The sequence below is a fragment of the Stegodyphus dumicola genome, chromosome X1 (assembly GCF_044657685.1).
Source record: "Stegodyphus dumicola isolate Sdum_Otavi_A_Nest chromosome X1, ASM4465768v1".
NCBI lineage: Eukaryota > Metazoa > Arthropoda > Arachnida > Araneae > Eresidae > Stegodyphus > Stegodyphus dumicola.
In genome coordinates, this window is record NC_140780.1 from 88,218,620 (window position 1) to 88,235,991 (window position 17,372).

The window sequence follows — 17,372 nt, forward strand, 5'->3', positions numbered from 1 at the left end:
ATACTCCTCTGTTTTGAAATTTAATTTGGGAAGCACAAACTGTCGTATTTTCTCCTTCCAAAGGCCTTTTTTCTTGGTTTCAGGATTCTTCTCAGGCCAAGTTCATAAATATGAACTCTTTCATCTTCCAACATCGCCAGCGGGATGTTTTCAGAATGAGCAAAATAACAGTTCCTCTGAATAGCTTTGTGAATGACTGCCTTAAACGTTTCTGGATCACTCCATGAATATGACGTGCTCCAAGTATTGCTCTTGGGAGGTTCCTTTATAGCAACCAGGATGGCACATAAGCTTTTATAACCTATTCGGCTAGTAGCTTTAAATCGTAAATTGATTCGGTGGTTGTTACATAACGGCGAAGAATTCAGCTGGCTATAGTGAGCCATATTGAGTGGACTATTTTACCTGGACTCCTGTTTGCTAAGTATGAAGGGCACTTTCCTGAGGATACTGTCTTAGAGATATCAAGGATGTATAGTCAGTACTGAGGTCTTTTATATCAATTTCGGATAGATCAACTGGAATAAGAATATAACCTGTCACGGGAAGAGGTTCACATGTTTTCACGAATTTTCCTATTCTTCCAAATAAACTTGCCCAGATATATTTCCATCAATATTCTGCAAAAGATGACAAAGAGGCAATTCTTTGGTGTGTAACAAGCCTGAAAACCAATGCAGTTTATGACCAATAAAGATCTCAAAACGATCCACTGCTAGTTGACGCCATCTTCGTCCAAAATAAACAGTGATTCATAAAACACACCGAACAACCAACTAATTAACAATAAAAAGTCATTTAAAGATCAAGGAAGCCACATGATTGCTTAACCCAAGCTAGAAAAAATAGTCAGATTAGAACCCGTTCTGCATCGCATAGCATATTTTGGCATTAAATTTGATATTTTGGCGTGGGAAGCAATTTCTTGCGCTAATAATGGCGTTTTTAACAAAACAATTCATGGAAAAAGCATAAAACTGCTAAAGGAAATCAATACAGGTATACACTTGAGGTGTGGAACCTCAAGATATCAATATCTTAGGCTGAAATTTGAGTACAATTTGTTCTAGTCCATTTGGAACGATACAATGACTCAGGCAATATGAATTTCAAAAATCGTTTTCTCGTTCCACTGTGATGCGTATGTGTGTTTTAAAATGTGCGTATAAAAATGTAAATAAAGTAGTTCATACTATATGAGACCTCTATGTGGCTGGAAATACACAAATATAGGTTGTCATTAAAACTGTGTCATTTATTTTTAAGTTTTTCTAACAAAATATTATTTATTTTACTTCTTTCTTTTCTACCTCCTTTCGCCACTAGGTTCTCTCGCTCTAAAACGTATTTAAACCTGAGTGGCAAGCATTTTTACTCTAAATTTTATAGAATTACTATTAGAAGTGTCAAGCTGCCTTGCCAATTAAAGCAAAATCTATTGGTCACACCAATCCTGTACTCGATGTGAATATTGAACCTGGGATTAGATCTCGCTTTGATAAGTGGTTTATTTGAATTTCTGTAGCAAATTATTATTCATTCGTAATGTCGCAAGTTATTTATATTACTCTCTGATATATTTGTATTTCTATCTAGGCAAATGTTGTAGACTTTTGTTAAGTTAGAGATTTAAATTTTTGAATTTATAACCATTGCGAAAGGAATTTTTTGTATTTTAAATGAGATCCATGCTGGCTTTTAACTTATATTTGTATATTTTAATTTAATCACTCACAAGTATTGAGGCAGAATAGACTTAAAATATATTAATTCTGTGAATTTTTAATATTAAAAAATTATGGCGGTAATAATTCACCTTCAGGAACATACCTGATACCTTATTGTTACCGTAACGTACCTTGTTAAGTTATCTGAAACCCACAACAGGTGCTATAAAACAAGTATCTTAATACGGAGTAAATCAAATAAGGAAGTCTGTTGAAGCAACCTGCATAAACGTGCAAAAAGGAAGCAAAATCGATAAGAGTTAGATGGAAAATCGATTGATAATAGTGACTGTCTATAATACGTCCTCTTATCGGTGGATGGACGCATGACATACAATAGCCAATTACCAGTCATGTTTCTGAGTGTACATCTTGAATATATAGCTAATAGCTTTTTACGAGTATTCATAGGTATATTTTCATCCACATTTATTCATATTACGAGGGCCATCCAGGAAGTAGATTACGTTTCCGTCTGTGTCCGCTAGGGGCGGGGCTAGCGCGGCCATCTTGGGGTCAGAGCGTTGCGCAGCTCAGTCTGCATCTAGCCGTGCTAGTGAGAGGTTCGTGCTGTGCTCCGTTCAGATACTGTGACGGTTTGAAATGTCTGCGTTAATTGAAAATCCCGCGAGCTGCGAGGTGCGCTCAGTAATAAGGTTTCTGACTGCAAAAAACTGTAAACCGATAGAAATCTATCGGCAGCTTCGTGAAGTGTATGGGGACAACATTATCACTGAAGGTGGAGTGCGTCAGTGGGTCATAAGATTTCAAAATGGCCGAACCAATGTTCACGACGAAGATCGAAGTGGGAGACCCAGCATAGTGACCGCCGAACTTCTCGAAAAAGTCGATGCTAAAGTCCGTGAAAATCGAAATTTCACAATAACGGAACTTTCTTTGAGTTTTCCACAAATTTCGCGAAGTTTGTTGCACGAAATCATCAGCGAAAAGCTTGGTTACCACAAGTTTTGTGCAAGATGGATTCCAAAAATCTTGACAGAGGACCACAAAAATCAGCGAATGGCTGCAGCGTTGAACTTTTTGGACGCTTACCATAAGGATGGTGACTCTTTACTCGATCGCATCGTTACTGGTGACGAAACATGGGTGAAACATGTGAACTGTGAAACGAAATTGCAATCAATGCAGTGGGGGCACACAAGTTCTCCCCAAAAACCCAAGAAATGCATGCAAACAATGTCGGCAAGGAAGATGATGGCGACTGTTTTTTGGGACAGAAAAGGTGTAATTTTGGTGGACTTCCTGGAAAGAGGCACTACAATAAACTCTCAAAGGTATTGCCAAACTCTCCAAAAACTCAGAAGAGCAATTCAAAACAAGCGCAGAGGAATGCTGAGCTCTAAGATCTTGTTGATTCACGACAACGCCCGGCCCCACACGGCAAATGTCACTCGTAAAGTTCTTGAATCTTTTAAGTGGGAGTTGTTTCCTCATCCGCCGTACAGTCCCGACCTGGCACCGAGCGACTTCCACCTATTCCCAGCAATGAAGAAGTGGCTGGCTATGCAGCGTTTTGATGACGACGCACAGCTGCAAGAAGAGGTAACGAAGTGGTTGAAGGCGCAGGCGGCCGAATTTTTCGACGAAGGAATTTCCAAGCTCGTACATCGCTACGATAAATGCCTTAATTTGTATGGTGACTATGTAGAAAAGTAGTATTTGAGTGTGGCTTTCATCTGTATATAATAAAATTTGTTTCCTATACTTTGTTTATTTTTTTATTCCAAAACATAATCTACTTTCTGGATAGCCCTCGTATTTCTTTTTTGCATATATCAGTCACGCAGGAGTGAGGTGCACAACTTCTAACTTTATACTGACAAATATTAAATGATAAGTTTTCTTTTTTTTTCCTAATTTTCCCAAATTTCATGTGATTCACGTTGTACACACAGAAACGCAACTGATAATAATCAGTTGTACATTATGTATTGAGCCAATGTAATGAGATCGCCCACGATAGACAGTTTCTGTTATAATGGGATTTTGCTTATTTGTTTTAAACTAATTTTGTTTATTTGCACTTTTTCTAAGACTTTCTTCAGATTTCTTTATTTGCGTCACGTTATGATGATATTTGCTCTAATACCTTCATGTTTCCAAAGATAAAAAAAAATCTTATGTAGTATGAACTACTTTAAACTATTTTTTTTTAATCTGCATTAAAATTTATTTATACCGTGTCTTATCACGTATATCGTTTTCATCAATTTCTTCAGTGATATACTATATATATATCATATAATGTTTCTCAAAAGATGTTCTACCTTCCTCAGGATTTTTTGCTACTTGAAGAAGAGAACCTATGTCAGTTGTTCTCGAAAACAATAGAGTTTCATACAATCTTCCGCGAAAATCTAAGTTTCCCCTTAATTTTATACGTAAAAGTCTTGTTGAATTATAAAACTTTTTAAGGTTGTAATTCTTCTTTATTTTAAATAATTTTAATTGATTTGCTGAAATATTATGACTTTGTTATTTTGAAAATACAAAAATTGCCTGAGGTACGTAATTTAACCTAAACATTTCTCATCCCGACATACCTTTTTGCTTCTTTTTTCTACTAGATTTGGATCTGACATATTTCTTTTATATTTTATTCACAATTGCGTCCTTCTTTCAAGTACGAAGAATGCAACAAGCATGAAATGTAATCATATTTGTTTATTTTCTTCAGTCTTTTTACAAATTTTATCCTTTAAATGCAGTGTTGAAGCGTATAACAGCAATACTTATTTATATTTGTGTAGCTCATGGCTTCACTGATAATGAATCTGAATCATACTATATACTAAATATTTTCAAAACTTCTTGCGTGATGTATCTGCATAAATATTGCCACGCAACTTTAGATTATATTTTTCTTTCTCTTCTTTTCTTTCTTTCTTTTCTTTATTCCATTCTCGTTAAAACTAATATTTTCTGTTCAGCATTTAACTCATTAAAAAACTTTTCGCGCCTTTTAGCTTAATTCAATCAATAGAAATTTTAAAGTTGGATATCACATCTCGACTGACAAAGAAAATTCAGAACTTCTCTTAAGCACTTATTATTCTGCCAGAATGCTGAATTGCAATTTTACAGATGGAAAGCAATTCTCTGCTCGTATAATTGAATTTATAGTATTAAAATAAGATGTTCGAAATAATACATAAAATCTTTTAGGCTTATTTTATTCTTAAATGAGGAAATCTTACATTATTCGTATAATTTCTTTAAATCCAAGATTTCTGAAAAATATCAAATTTGATTAACGGGAGAAATATTAGAAGTGCTACTAACAAGCAAATAAAAGTGTATCGCCTATTGAATTATGAACTTCTATTTTATTTTATTATTTGCTGTTTTCTTTGGATGGAAGACTTGTTATTTTATTATTATTATTATTATTATTGTTATTTTTTCAAAATTTTCTATTTAATTTCTCGAAAGTGCGTTTGAAGCTTTAAAAATTGCAGTAGTGCAGCTTCTAAAAGTTATTTTAATTAAAAATTAGATACTTTCAGAAGAAAGAGATTAAAACGAAATTGTATAAGAAATAAAATAACTTGCTAAATTAAAATTACAGTCTGGAGGCATATTTCAGCGCGATACGCATGCATATATATGTATATTATAAAAACATAACTTGTACACACTTGCATATATATATTTATAAATATATACATTTATATAACTTTTATGATTAATCTATTGAATTTGGACTTAAAGTTATTGATTAAAAGATTATATTTCTTCACGAGTTAATATCAGTAAAATGAATTTCAGAATTTATCCTCAGAGCTTGAAGTATTTTATGAGTGTTATTTAGCATTTTATGAGTGCATTTTATGAAGTTGATTTATTAACCAGTTAGTACATTATATGCTTAGCGCTCAATTTATTGTTCTAAATATAGTATACATGTAAGGTATTTAAAATTAAAACAAATCCATAGAATTAAAAGGCTTTATAATTTAAAGTTATATTAAAACATTATATTATAATACAGTAGTCATCGTTCTTCGTCTTATGAGATTGTGCTTAAGGCTATCATTCGGATATTGTTATCAAATTGCCGAAGAGTCGTCCAGTTCTATACGAAAACTTGGAAAATGCATCTCTTACTGAGATCAACAAATTAGTTAAGAAAATGTAACAAAATCAACTTTTTTAGTTGAAGTAAAGTCGACAGATAAGGTCGAAATAGAGCACAGAAATTGCCAAATGACAGAAACGTAATGCCAAACAGCTTGATTTTCCTAGGCAAGCATACACAAGGGAATCTGTTTTCCAAGGTTTAGGATGAGCTTAAAATGTTCATGAATATTCTGTTCTAGGAAACGTCCAATTCTTTTCTTTTTTTATTCGGTTTAATCCTTTTTTTTTTTTTTGTGAAGTCTAACTATAGGCGTAATGATGTGAGGACAAAGTTGATTTATTAAATCGCTATGACCAAATAAATCAATGGAATGCCGCCTTAACTTAAATATTTCTCAATTATTCTTATGCACGATTTCGAATAAGAGTGAAGATATTATTTAGAAGTCAAATTAAAGTGGAAACACAAGAAACACAAAATAGAAAAGTAGCTGTAAAATCATAATGTTAAAAAAGCACTGAAAATTTTATTTACAAATGTTTGTAAAACCATTTGATTGTCAAGGCTCCATTTGTGAGGCAAAGAACTGAAAATTTACCCCTGAAATCTGGGAAAGAGGATTTTGCTGCAGAAAATAACTGGTTTAGACGCTGGAAGAATAAAGAAAGCAATGTTTATGTATTCATGCCGGGTGAAGAAAAAGATTTACCTACTGCAGGAAAATGAATGCCAAATGAATAGCCTAAACTGTCTACGACGTACTGCCCTGAAAACATTTGTATTATTGAACGAAACATATCTATTTCATTGTGCATTGCCTCATAATACATACTATTTGCTTGAAACTGAAGGTTCAAAAGGATATCAAATAATGAAACAGCTTGTCACCATTAAAGCTGCATCAGTAAGGTAAAAAAAAAAAGAAAACCGTTAATAATAAACAAACGAAAAAAAGCTCGAATGATTTAAAATATAGTATATAGTTTATCAGTGGATTCTAAGTATGATTTAAAGACTTGACAGATGTTGGTAATTTTTAATGAAAGACTTTTGAAACGGAATGACTAATTAATAATATCACTCTTCTTACTGGCAACCACATCGCGCATAACATAAATGTCGCTCTTGAATATACTGATATTGTACATTTTCCAACAAATACAATAGCCATAATTAATCCATTTGATCAAATGGTTATTAGAGCTATGACCTACTGTATATTTTACTGTATATATATATATATACGTACTGTATATGTATATATACTGTATATATTTTACTGTATATATATATACGAAATACTGTATATATATATATATATATGTATCTGAGATAATTTACTAACTGTTTAATAAATGGTATAATAAAAAATGATTGAAGAAATGAAAACAACGTCTCTAGCTAACATAAAATTTAAGGATTTATCACTTGGGTGTACTATACTGACGAAAAATTCAAGTTGTAGTATGAATGACAGAAGATATCGGCCAGCCGCTTTCAACAAATCCAAGCACATAATGTGATAAAATTTCTGAAGAAAAAGATTAGGAAATCGATGGATTACCAACAAATGCTGATATGACGGATGTCCTACGGTTATTAAGAGCAGAGGTAACACATCTGTTACATAAGTTTTAGTAACGTTATGGATATAAATAATTCATAAACGAATGTTTGGGTGAAAATTGCAGACTATTGCGTGAATCAACTATTAATAACTGTTTTCTTAATTACAATGCTGTGAAAGTAGGTATTTATATACCTCAAATTATATTAAAATTAATTTATTTGAAATCCACTGATATTCTGAAGATATATTTCTCATTGCTCAACAAAATAGTCATTAGTAATCGTGATCACATTAATCGTTTGCTGTAAGTCAGTTTTAAGATGACCCTAAATTTTTTTTCGTTTGCATATTGGGAATATTTTTGGGTTTGTATTGGGAATATTTCGAAATTAAGATTTAAGGAAAATACTTTAGAAAATTAATACGGAAACAAAAAGTACAAGAAAAGGAAAAAGAAAATCTGAAAGCTTTCATATTATATCTGAAAGCTTATATTATGCCCAAAAGGGCAGTTTTTTTCAACGTTTTGTATGTTACCTTTATTTATTAAATATCATGTTCTTCGCACTTAAAACACATATTAAATTCAACAGCAATATTACAAAATATTTGAAAACAACAAGACCGCATATCTTTATAATTTCCGATACAATGTCTCGCGCCCTGGAGATATATTTGTTTTAGTACAGTGTTGCTCGCATTGAAATCGTTGAGTTTGTTAATCAAAAATTCTTTTAAGTTTTGCAAAATTTGAAATAGGTAGCAGAACAAATTCGAATTTCAAAATTCAGGTTTCCAAGTGTCCATATTCGGTTGGAGAATACGTTATTCAAAATTTGATGGATCTAGGTACCCTTGCTTTTTCACAATGAGAGTCCATTCATGCAAATTTCTTAATATAATACACAGAAATAATATTTAGTGGCAATACTTTGAAAAGTGAATCAACGCAGAAAGTAAAACAACGCAAAATGCCGTTTGGAGACTATTAGGCCTTTGGTTCTGACGCCACTTTTGGCTAAAAACATTTATTAAACAAAACAAAAATGCATACATTTGTGTGCTAGTAATTATAAAAATTTTCTGTTTCTTACTGCAATTTTCACCTGCAACAACTCATGCTATTTCGATTTTTATGAAGTTGATAACCTTGAAGATAGAATAATAGAAAGTATCTTCATCACGAATTGAGATACTCATCAGCAATCTGGCGCGTTTCTTAGACTTATTATTCACAACTACGGAAAAAAAAACCTGTGAATATGCTCACAAACAAAAATATTATTCTTATTGCAAAATTTCGCAATCTATTTATCTTTTATTATTATTATTTTTCTTTTGAGATCTACGACTATTATCTTTTCACTATTTATCTTTTGAGATCTACGAATAAAGTTTGATCAGATATCTTCAAATTTTTACTGTGTATCATTTTGCCCTCTGTATAAATAATGTATAATGTATGTAAATCGATTCAAATCACAGTGTAAATTAATTAACTCGAACTGCAGATTTTCTACAACATTGCTCACATTGCTTTTTAATACTGGAAATAATATAAAATATGACTCATTAAAATCTTAAACTTGTTCTCCTTGCCATAATAAGCGAGTTATTTTGTGATACATAAGCTGCTCGTGTAAATCTGCTACGGAGAACACCTGTGGGATTTCAGTTTGAGAAAACTGATATATACTAGTATAAATTTTTCGAGCAGTCTGCCCATTTTTTCATTTTAAAAAAAGATTATAATAGGGCAAAAATTAACTTTTGAATTCTTCATTCTTAGCACTAACTGAAAAAAAAATTGCGATAACGACATACTATAATTATGTAGCCTGAGCATAAAATACCAAACTCAAACATCTGATTCGAATCGAGGTCACTTACCAGCAGTAGTATAATGATAATCTAATACTCTTCGATTTGCAAAACCGCAGAACATTAAGCATGACACATTATTTCAGCTTATGCGAACAGCTTTAGAAAAAACATACTTAATCCAGCGGTTTGAAAATCCAAGAAATGTGTTTAGAATAACGCAATAATCGAATCAGAAACTTAATTAATTTATTAAAAAATGTTATTAAAATATAACTGGAGAAAACGATTTCCTCTCTTTTTCAGAAAAGTTTCAAATAAGCTGGCGTGTGTATGCAGACATTTAAATCTTGTTTGATTTAGTTTAGATATTTTAAATCGGGGAACGTAGTTAAGACTTTTCACAACTCTATTATTCATAATATTCTACCCTAGATAAAGTCAGCCATTAAGAAGAGCTCTAACAATTCGAATGTCAGGTGAAGGAGACCTGTCTTAGTCGGCTGATACTGTCAAGAAATTTTCTAAAAAACAATCGTGAAATGATGACTCGGATTATTAATCTCGTGAGCTTAACTCGTTATTCCAAGTGTCAAAATACATACCATAATTCTCGAAAATACAGTGATAACTTCAATATTTTAACAGAGTTTGACAGTTCAGAAGTGGTGGGGGATGTTTAGTCGAATATATTTACAAATGCACTGATAAAAACTTGTTTTTGATTCATTAAGATTGCCAGACAGGAGAATTTTGCATTGAAACTAAATGGTAGAAATATTTTTTGTGCTTTAAAATGAAACTGCTTTCTGTTTTTTTTTTCGCCATAACAGTACTTTTGATACTCACCCTAAATGTGTTTAAAACGACAAATTTAGTTCTTATTTCAAATAATGAAACAGTTTACTTAATGTATGTATATGTATGTATGTGTGTGATTATGGCAAAGCCTCGAGGGCTATCTGCCTAAGAGGAGGGCTGCCTTCGTGGAGGACTTTCTAAGGGAAACTGGCTCGTATACACGTTACACATGGGCAAAACCACGAAAACGCCCATGCAGCCAGCCCATAGTTTACTTAAAGTATTTATGTGTTACTTCTCTTACAAGAAGGTATTTTAAGAATACATTCTAACGCATATTAGTACATAACTGTGGATATGTTTAAAGTATAATCATTAGTAACTATTACTTAAAATTTCGCCTCTCAGGTTTACCAAAAAGGCAAAGATAGTTTTCACGTTTCCCAGTCCGCTGACCCAACCTGTGATGGACTTGTTCTACCTGGGGATGGTTCAAGAATAATGAATCTTACAAAAAGTAAGCTGTTTACAACTTTTATCCTTAAAAATTAATTTTTAAAATATTACATACAGATTTTCATTTCAAGATCTTTTAAGAGGGAGAATGCTCTAAAATTTTTAAATATTCACGAAGTTATAAGTTTGAGAAAGGCATACTGCTTCAGAGATAAATTGCTACAACAGTGAAATATTTTGACAAATTGCTGCAAATTTAAGATTGCATTTAGATTAAGGTCATACACAAACTGCTACCGGTTCAGTCAATCAAGGGCACAATAATGAGCGATAACTAATTAGTCTCCCTGATTTTCTTCGGCTGTTTTCTGGGCAGATTAGAGATTAAGATGTAAATATGGTTTAAACCGAAGAGCACTCCAACGCATTTTCTTCAAAAGGGGTGCGTTACTGCAGGTTACTAATCATGTCTCTATGCACAGCCACTTGGTATTTCCGTTGGATTGTTGCGAAACACAGCCCCCAGCCCGTGTAATGGTTATCAACGCTGCCTGCCGTACCGATGGGTTCGAGTTCGAATCCCGGGGCATGGATATTTGTAAGTATATATTGCCTGTGCGGCAAAGAGGCATTTAAGATGTATGGTGAATCGAAAGTCCCACTCCACCCCGGGGTGTTCTTCCTCAAAACTGGGCCCAGCTACACTATTTTAGTGGAGCAGAAAGTATACCTATATCAACAGAAGTGAGTTTCTGGGTATTGCTCACTTCTGCCTGTACCTTTTGCAGGAATACTGTGCCTAGGCAGGATAGTGGATATTGAAACTGACTGCCATATAGAATGGTCCAAGCTTGAATCCATGAACAAATATGAATATCGTATAGCGATTGCGCTACAAAAATCACTCTAAACACATGGCGAGTTAAAAAATCTCTCGAGAGGTGATTTGAAATCATCTTGACAGGTTAGTGGTAGGAAAAGAGGGCTAGGAAACCCCTAGACTGAACCCCGGCATGTTCTTTTTTGGAATTCCATCTGGGGCGGAAACTTAGCACACAGCAAGGTCCAGCCCCTAATATGCCTACTTGATGGCCAGGTGCCGGCTTTGCTTTAACCTGAATCTGACGCAGGGAAACAACCGCCCTGATCAGTATAATGGCTAGTGCAACGGATTGTTGAATCATTAGACTCGTGTATGAATCACACAGAAGGCACGTATGTTTGTGTTGCATGGCAGACTCTCAATATACGGTGAACCAAACACGGTGTCGTGTTGTTTGTTGGTAGGGAAGAAGTGGGAGACCGTCCACCGGGGTGTTCGTCTTTAAAAATTAGCGAAGCTTAGCATGTAATGCGGCATCACTACACCAGTACGGCTAGTGGTGAATATCTGATATCCCGCCTCACTTCTAAAGGAACCCAACATGTTGCAAAACATGTTTCGAATTTAAAGGTAAGGAAATTTGAATAATTTTTGAAGGCATAGTGCTTAAAAATATTGAGCGTAATAAAGCATATACAGGCAAAAACAACCTCATAAAGTAGCGGCCCGGCAATTCATATTAGGCGATATCTGAATATGTGAGATATCATTTGGCTTCATTAGAGTGACCGACAATGGATGTGAACTGGGGAGCTTGATTAATTTCCATATAGTAGATTTTATGATTGCGTCATCCAAAATGAGGCTTCATTACAAGAAAATCAGCTTGAAATTCGTACATTCGACAAATGTCATAATTTGAAATCAAGAGCAGTTTATCGGAACATATTACGTTTTGTCTTATTTCAAGCATTCTTTCTTGATGTGGCATTTTCTCTGTAAAAGAACAGTTAGTAACAAAGTTACTGGCAAATGATAAATTAATAAGCTTTCATATTGAGTTTTATTCGAAAACCGGTTTTCTGGTACAGTTTATTTAATGATCGGGTATAAAATAAATAGAATGATCAAGGAAGTAGTTAAGACATATAAATTACTGCTTTTCAGTTTAGAATTCGTGCGGAATTCAGTACTATTACAAAAGAATACGACCAGTATTAACTAATAATGGCCATTTATTTTAGTCGATTGTGAGTATTTACTATTATTTCAATCAAGTATGAAATTGTTTTAATATTAAGCTCTTAGTCATAGTTATCAGACAGTTTTGCTGCATTTTTATGGTACTGATGTCATAAGAAATGTTAGTGTATTATTTAATAAATGGACGTATAAACAAAGACAAATCTGTTTACAATACGAAGTATTAAGTTTTGAATCAAGTGCATTCATGAAATATTTGCGTTAATATTTTGTTCTTTAAACTATTATGCGTTAAACCCTCTGATTTACAGAAAAGGTTCGCTGTTATAAGAAAAGGGGCTAACATTTATTTACTATAAAGCCTTCACTATTTCTGTTTACCTACTATATTAGTAAAAAATCTCTCAAATACTGGCTTTCATTACAAATTGTAAAGAAACACTATTTAGTAAAACCCAAATCAAGCATAGAAAATTAGAAAAAACAATACATTTGAATTTCTACATATTTTGTATCCTATTAGTAAGTAAAATTGCATGGAATTTATCATGAACAGTACTGCAAGAAAAGTTTAGAATTTGAATTTAGGAAGAACATAAAAGCATTTATGTACAAATAAATAACCGCTGCTTGTGAATTTCCAAAGAATACTTTTCCTTACGTTTCCCTTATCTCTAGTATCGGCGTAGACAGAATAAATCTATAACATCAGTAAGCTTTCATTCCTTATAATATTTATTTGCTACTGGCCTAGAAATAAAATATGCATTATATACAGGTCAGTGAACACGATCGAAGGCTGTCAGTGGGCATATCTTCTCTTTGAAGCTCTCCATTAAATATGTTTTTCTGCCGATACGAAAGGATAGTCTATGGGGTGAATGAAAAGAAATGGAGAGTAGAAAAACACATGCGCTGTAAATGTACAAGGAAATTCCATCAGGGATATTTACGTTTCATTCTGCACTGAAAGTTGTCCATTTTGCTTAAACTTGTTTCTTCAATACTTTTCTACTACAGAACTGTTTCAAGTATCTTTTTATAGCATCATTTCCTTTATAGTAAACAGAAAATTTTCAGTTCTGTTCCTAAGTGCTGCATTTAATATTAATGCTCTCTTTCAGCCAAACATCCGACATCGGGTTGCCAGTTTCCTTCTTGGGTAACACTGCCTCACCGTTGGCACACATTAGATGGGCGTATGACATACTATTTCAGCCATCGAAATACAAGTTACCGCATTGTACACGCACACTCAGATCATCCGGAGACTAAGGTTACTTGCACTGACGAAGTATCATCAACTCCAAATTCAACAACAGTTGTAGCATACAGTATGCAAGGCTGGTAAGTATGAACTCATTTTAGCATTGAATTAAAATTATTAATCAATTTTCTTTAGAAATTTCTATCACATGAGAATCCATAATAATACATAAATTATGCAGTGCAATGCATCTGCAATAAATTTGTAATAAATAGACTTATCAACAAAATGTCGATTTGGATATGTCTGTAAATATCGTGACTCAGACTGGGGATTAAACGCAGAATCATCGTATTCTCGGAGACGTTTTATTACCAAGTGAGTTATTTTCAACGGTTAATCGAAGTTCAACTTTAATCGTCCCTAGATAATTTGCAGAGGATTATGAAATTTTCTTACTTTTAGCTGTCCCGATAGGTATGGTTGCCAACAGAGGCTAGATGAAAACTTCATTGGGCCCAAACTTGAAACCAGTTCAAGACTTGGACGTTTATATCCTAATATTTTAGCAGAAACTGTGGACTTCAAATGAATCAATAGAAAAGCCCTCTTGAATGGTACGGGAAGAGTGGAATGAAATCTTAAAATTCTATCTTCTGAAGCTCTCCCATCGAAAACTGGGCAACGTTGCCCTTTATAGCCCTCACATACTTTCCCTAGATTAAATATTCCAATCATTGTGCCTAGTTTGTAGTGACAAATCATTTATCCTATCGTGATATTATCACAGGTACATATCGCAAATATTAATTGAAAACTTTAAAAGTCTAAATTTTTAAACTAAATTTTGACCATTTTGAAATTTCATTCTTCGAATATTGTTATACTAATTCATATTATTTTTTTCAAAGTAACTAAAATTCAGGTGTAACAACAACGCAAAAAAAAAAAAAAAAAAAAGAATCGCATAATACTTCAGTATGTAAATTATAACAGATTTTGCATGGATCAAAACGCATTGTTATAAATGTTTCATTCGTTGTCCCATACGAATGAAAAAGACTACATCATAAAATTTTTTCGTATTTTATAACAATGTAAAGTTACACATTAAAGAATATATATTTGTACATTCCGGGTATTTAAGCGGATATTCATATCCTCTGGTTATTCATATCATGCTTATAAAGATTTAATATTGTTTAATGTTCAACTGAGTTTAAAAAGAGAATTGCAATTTTTTTAATTCACTCACACTGAGAGTTCAAAAATCTTATACATCGAAAGGAATATAAAAAAATAGGCCTATAGGGAACCTTTTGTAATCGTTAAAATGTGATCTTATACCCCCGTTAGATTCGGACATTTATGTTCTTGATGCCCGTTTGAACTGACTGCCTTTGCTAGTAGCAACAGCTGTGAAGTTGAAAAGGAGTGAAAGGTGAAAGAGAAATCGATCCTCGAAGTTGAACGTATCAATTACAGCATCAGTTCCCAAATAACTACACAGCAACAGATCGATTTGTTACTCTACTTTTATCTCGACAGGATGGGTTGCTGTAAATTGGACGCAGAACAATACATTCTTTGTCATCTTTTGCCTCAGGAAAAAGTTAAATAAAAAATATTTGAGAAAGTCTGATTTTCTGCTTGAAAGGAAGAAGTTTTCCTCTTCTCGTTGCTGTGCAAAAAGTTCGACGATCTTAAATTTTGTATTTGTTTTTGCAGCAAGCTTTAAATTAGATATCCTTTTTTTCTTCCTTTTGTTTCTGCATTTTCCATTTGAAAAAAAAAATGCGATTCAGCTTTACGATCGAATCACAATGTTTAATGAATTCAAACAGTATGAGATAATTTCTTTTGCACTTAAAATGGCAAAGACGAGACTAGTTTTTAACCCTATAAATGCCAGATAGATATAAAATTCTAAATTTGAAATTATGCTGCAGTAAGAAGCAAAAAATGTTGTGTTATAAAAAATATTTCTTTCTTTGAGCGTAGTGTTATGATTGTAATTTAGGAGAATCTCAGCATCAGGAAGCACTGTGCAGCAAATAAATAGAATGAGTTACTTTTTATTAGAATCATAATTTTTTAGCGTTTTACTTATTATTTCAAGGGTTTTACACCTACTATTTCAATCCTAATTCTAAAAAACACATATGATTGCACATAGCTTTTCTGTGAAAGAGTAAATGTGTAGGAATGTGTTCCACAATGCTTTGAGGAGAATATGACTTACTTTGTAAGTGGCAGAATAAGAGACAGGTAAGAGACAGGAAGGCAAATAAAACTAAGTTTCGTTTGGTTTATTTGATTATGGCAAAGCATAAGAAGGCTACCTGATCAGGGAAGGAATGTCTTAACGGAGGGCATTCTATGAGAAACTTCCTCTTACTCACGTTATATATTGGGAAAAAACCGGGAAAGACCCGAGAGGCGGTCCGTTCTCTGGAATTTGAAAGCGAATCGAGCTACAACTCCTAAGTCGCTTTATTCCCTCAGGCACTGGTGGACCAACAGGTAACAGACTGTTGTCATAAGAAGAAATAAAGATTTGAATTAATTTAACTGCAGAAAATTGTACTCATTGCAAAGCTGGATGTTCGATTTCAGCGAATACAAACGTTTGAGTATTTTGTGCACTACTGCAGCAAGAGTATGCCAAAGTCTGTGAAATTCGACAAAAGCTGTATTGATAAAATAATATGGCAAGAATCCAGTAGTAGATACTGGACATGAGGGAAAAATCAGGGGAATAGTACCTCAGAATAGACTAATGTGTTTGCGAAAAAGAAATCACTGCAGTTGGCTATAAAATCCTCCATGAAGGCATCCCCATTTATAGGCAATTATCTCTTGTGTGCCTATATTAGTATTCCTATATAGTTATCTGCTCAGATAAATAAGAGTTCCTTCTGCATTTAGATAATGGCAAAGTGCGTGCGGAACCTTAGGAAGAAAGGGATCATTTGAACCAGACTGGTGTTATACGGTTGAGTAGCGCTAGTGAAATAGTTTGAAAAGCGGTTACTTGGACGTTCTTAGGATATCCTATCGTACTGGAGAGATTCCTAATAAGCTCATATTTTATGTTAATATAACAGCTGATCAGTTATAACCATTTGTTAGCATCTTCTCGTCAAATATGATGCCTTCTTCCAACATGAAATGCCCCACCCCATTATTCATAATTGGCACAGAATCAATTGCATGAGTGTTCCATTTACTTTGTATCATTAATGGGATCTCCCATCTTACTAGATTTAATTTTCCGTTGAGAATTTGTGGAATAAGTTGGAACGTATATTCAAACAATCACTCACTTTTACGGCGTGTGAAACATTTGTAATATATACGTATGGAAAGCTATTAAAATAAGATCGGTTAAGGCAGCTCATTGAATTACTGTCTAGGTGTATACTTGTTGCTATTCGAGAGAAAGGTGGACAACAGGTGCCTCTGATTGTATTAATTTTTCAATTCATTGTTCAAAATCACCCTATAATTTATATGTAAACTTCGTTCTTTTTGTGATTTACTGTATTAATTTATAAAATATTTGTATACTGCTCAAACTTTTATAATAATAAATGATAAATGTAAGAAACTAAACATAAGTTTTAAAATTTTAAGATGTGTTTAGAATTATGCCTCTAAAT

The 17,372-nt window shown here is 33.3% G+C and overlaps 1 protein-coding gene across 2 annotated transcripts in view; it reads left to right on the forward strand.

Moving 5' to 3' along the window:
• The window catches only part of LOC118186523 (uncharacterized), a 512,903-nt gene that overhangs the window by 404,811 nt on the left and 90,720 nt on the right, over positions 1–17,372 (forward strand). For both annotated transcript variants that reach the window (XM_035356639.2, XM_035356640.2), the window contains exons 7-8: positions 10,430–10,538; positions 13,628–13,850. In XM_035356639.2, coding sequence (XP_035212530.1) covers positions 10,430–10,538; positions 13,628–13,850 — 332 coding nt within the window. The remainder of the gene's footprint in view (positions 1–10,429; positions 10,539–13,627; positions 13,851–17,372) is intronic.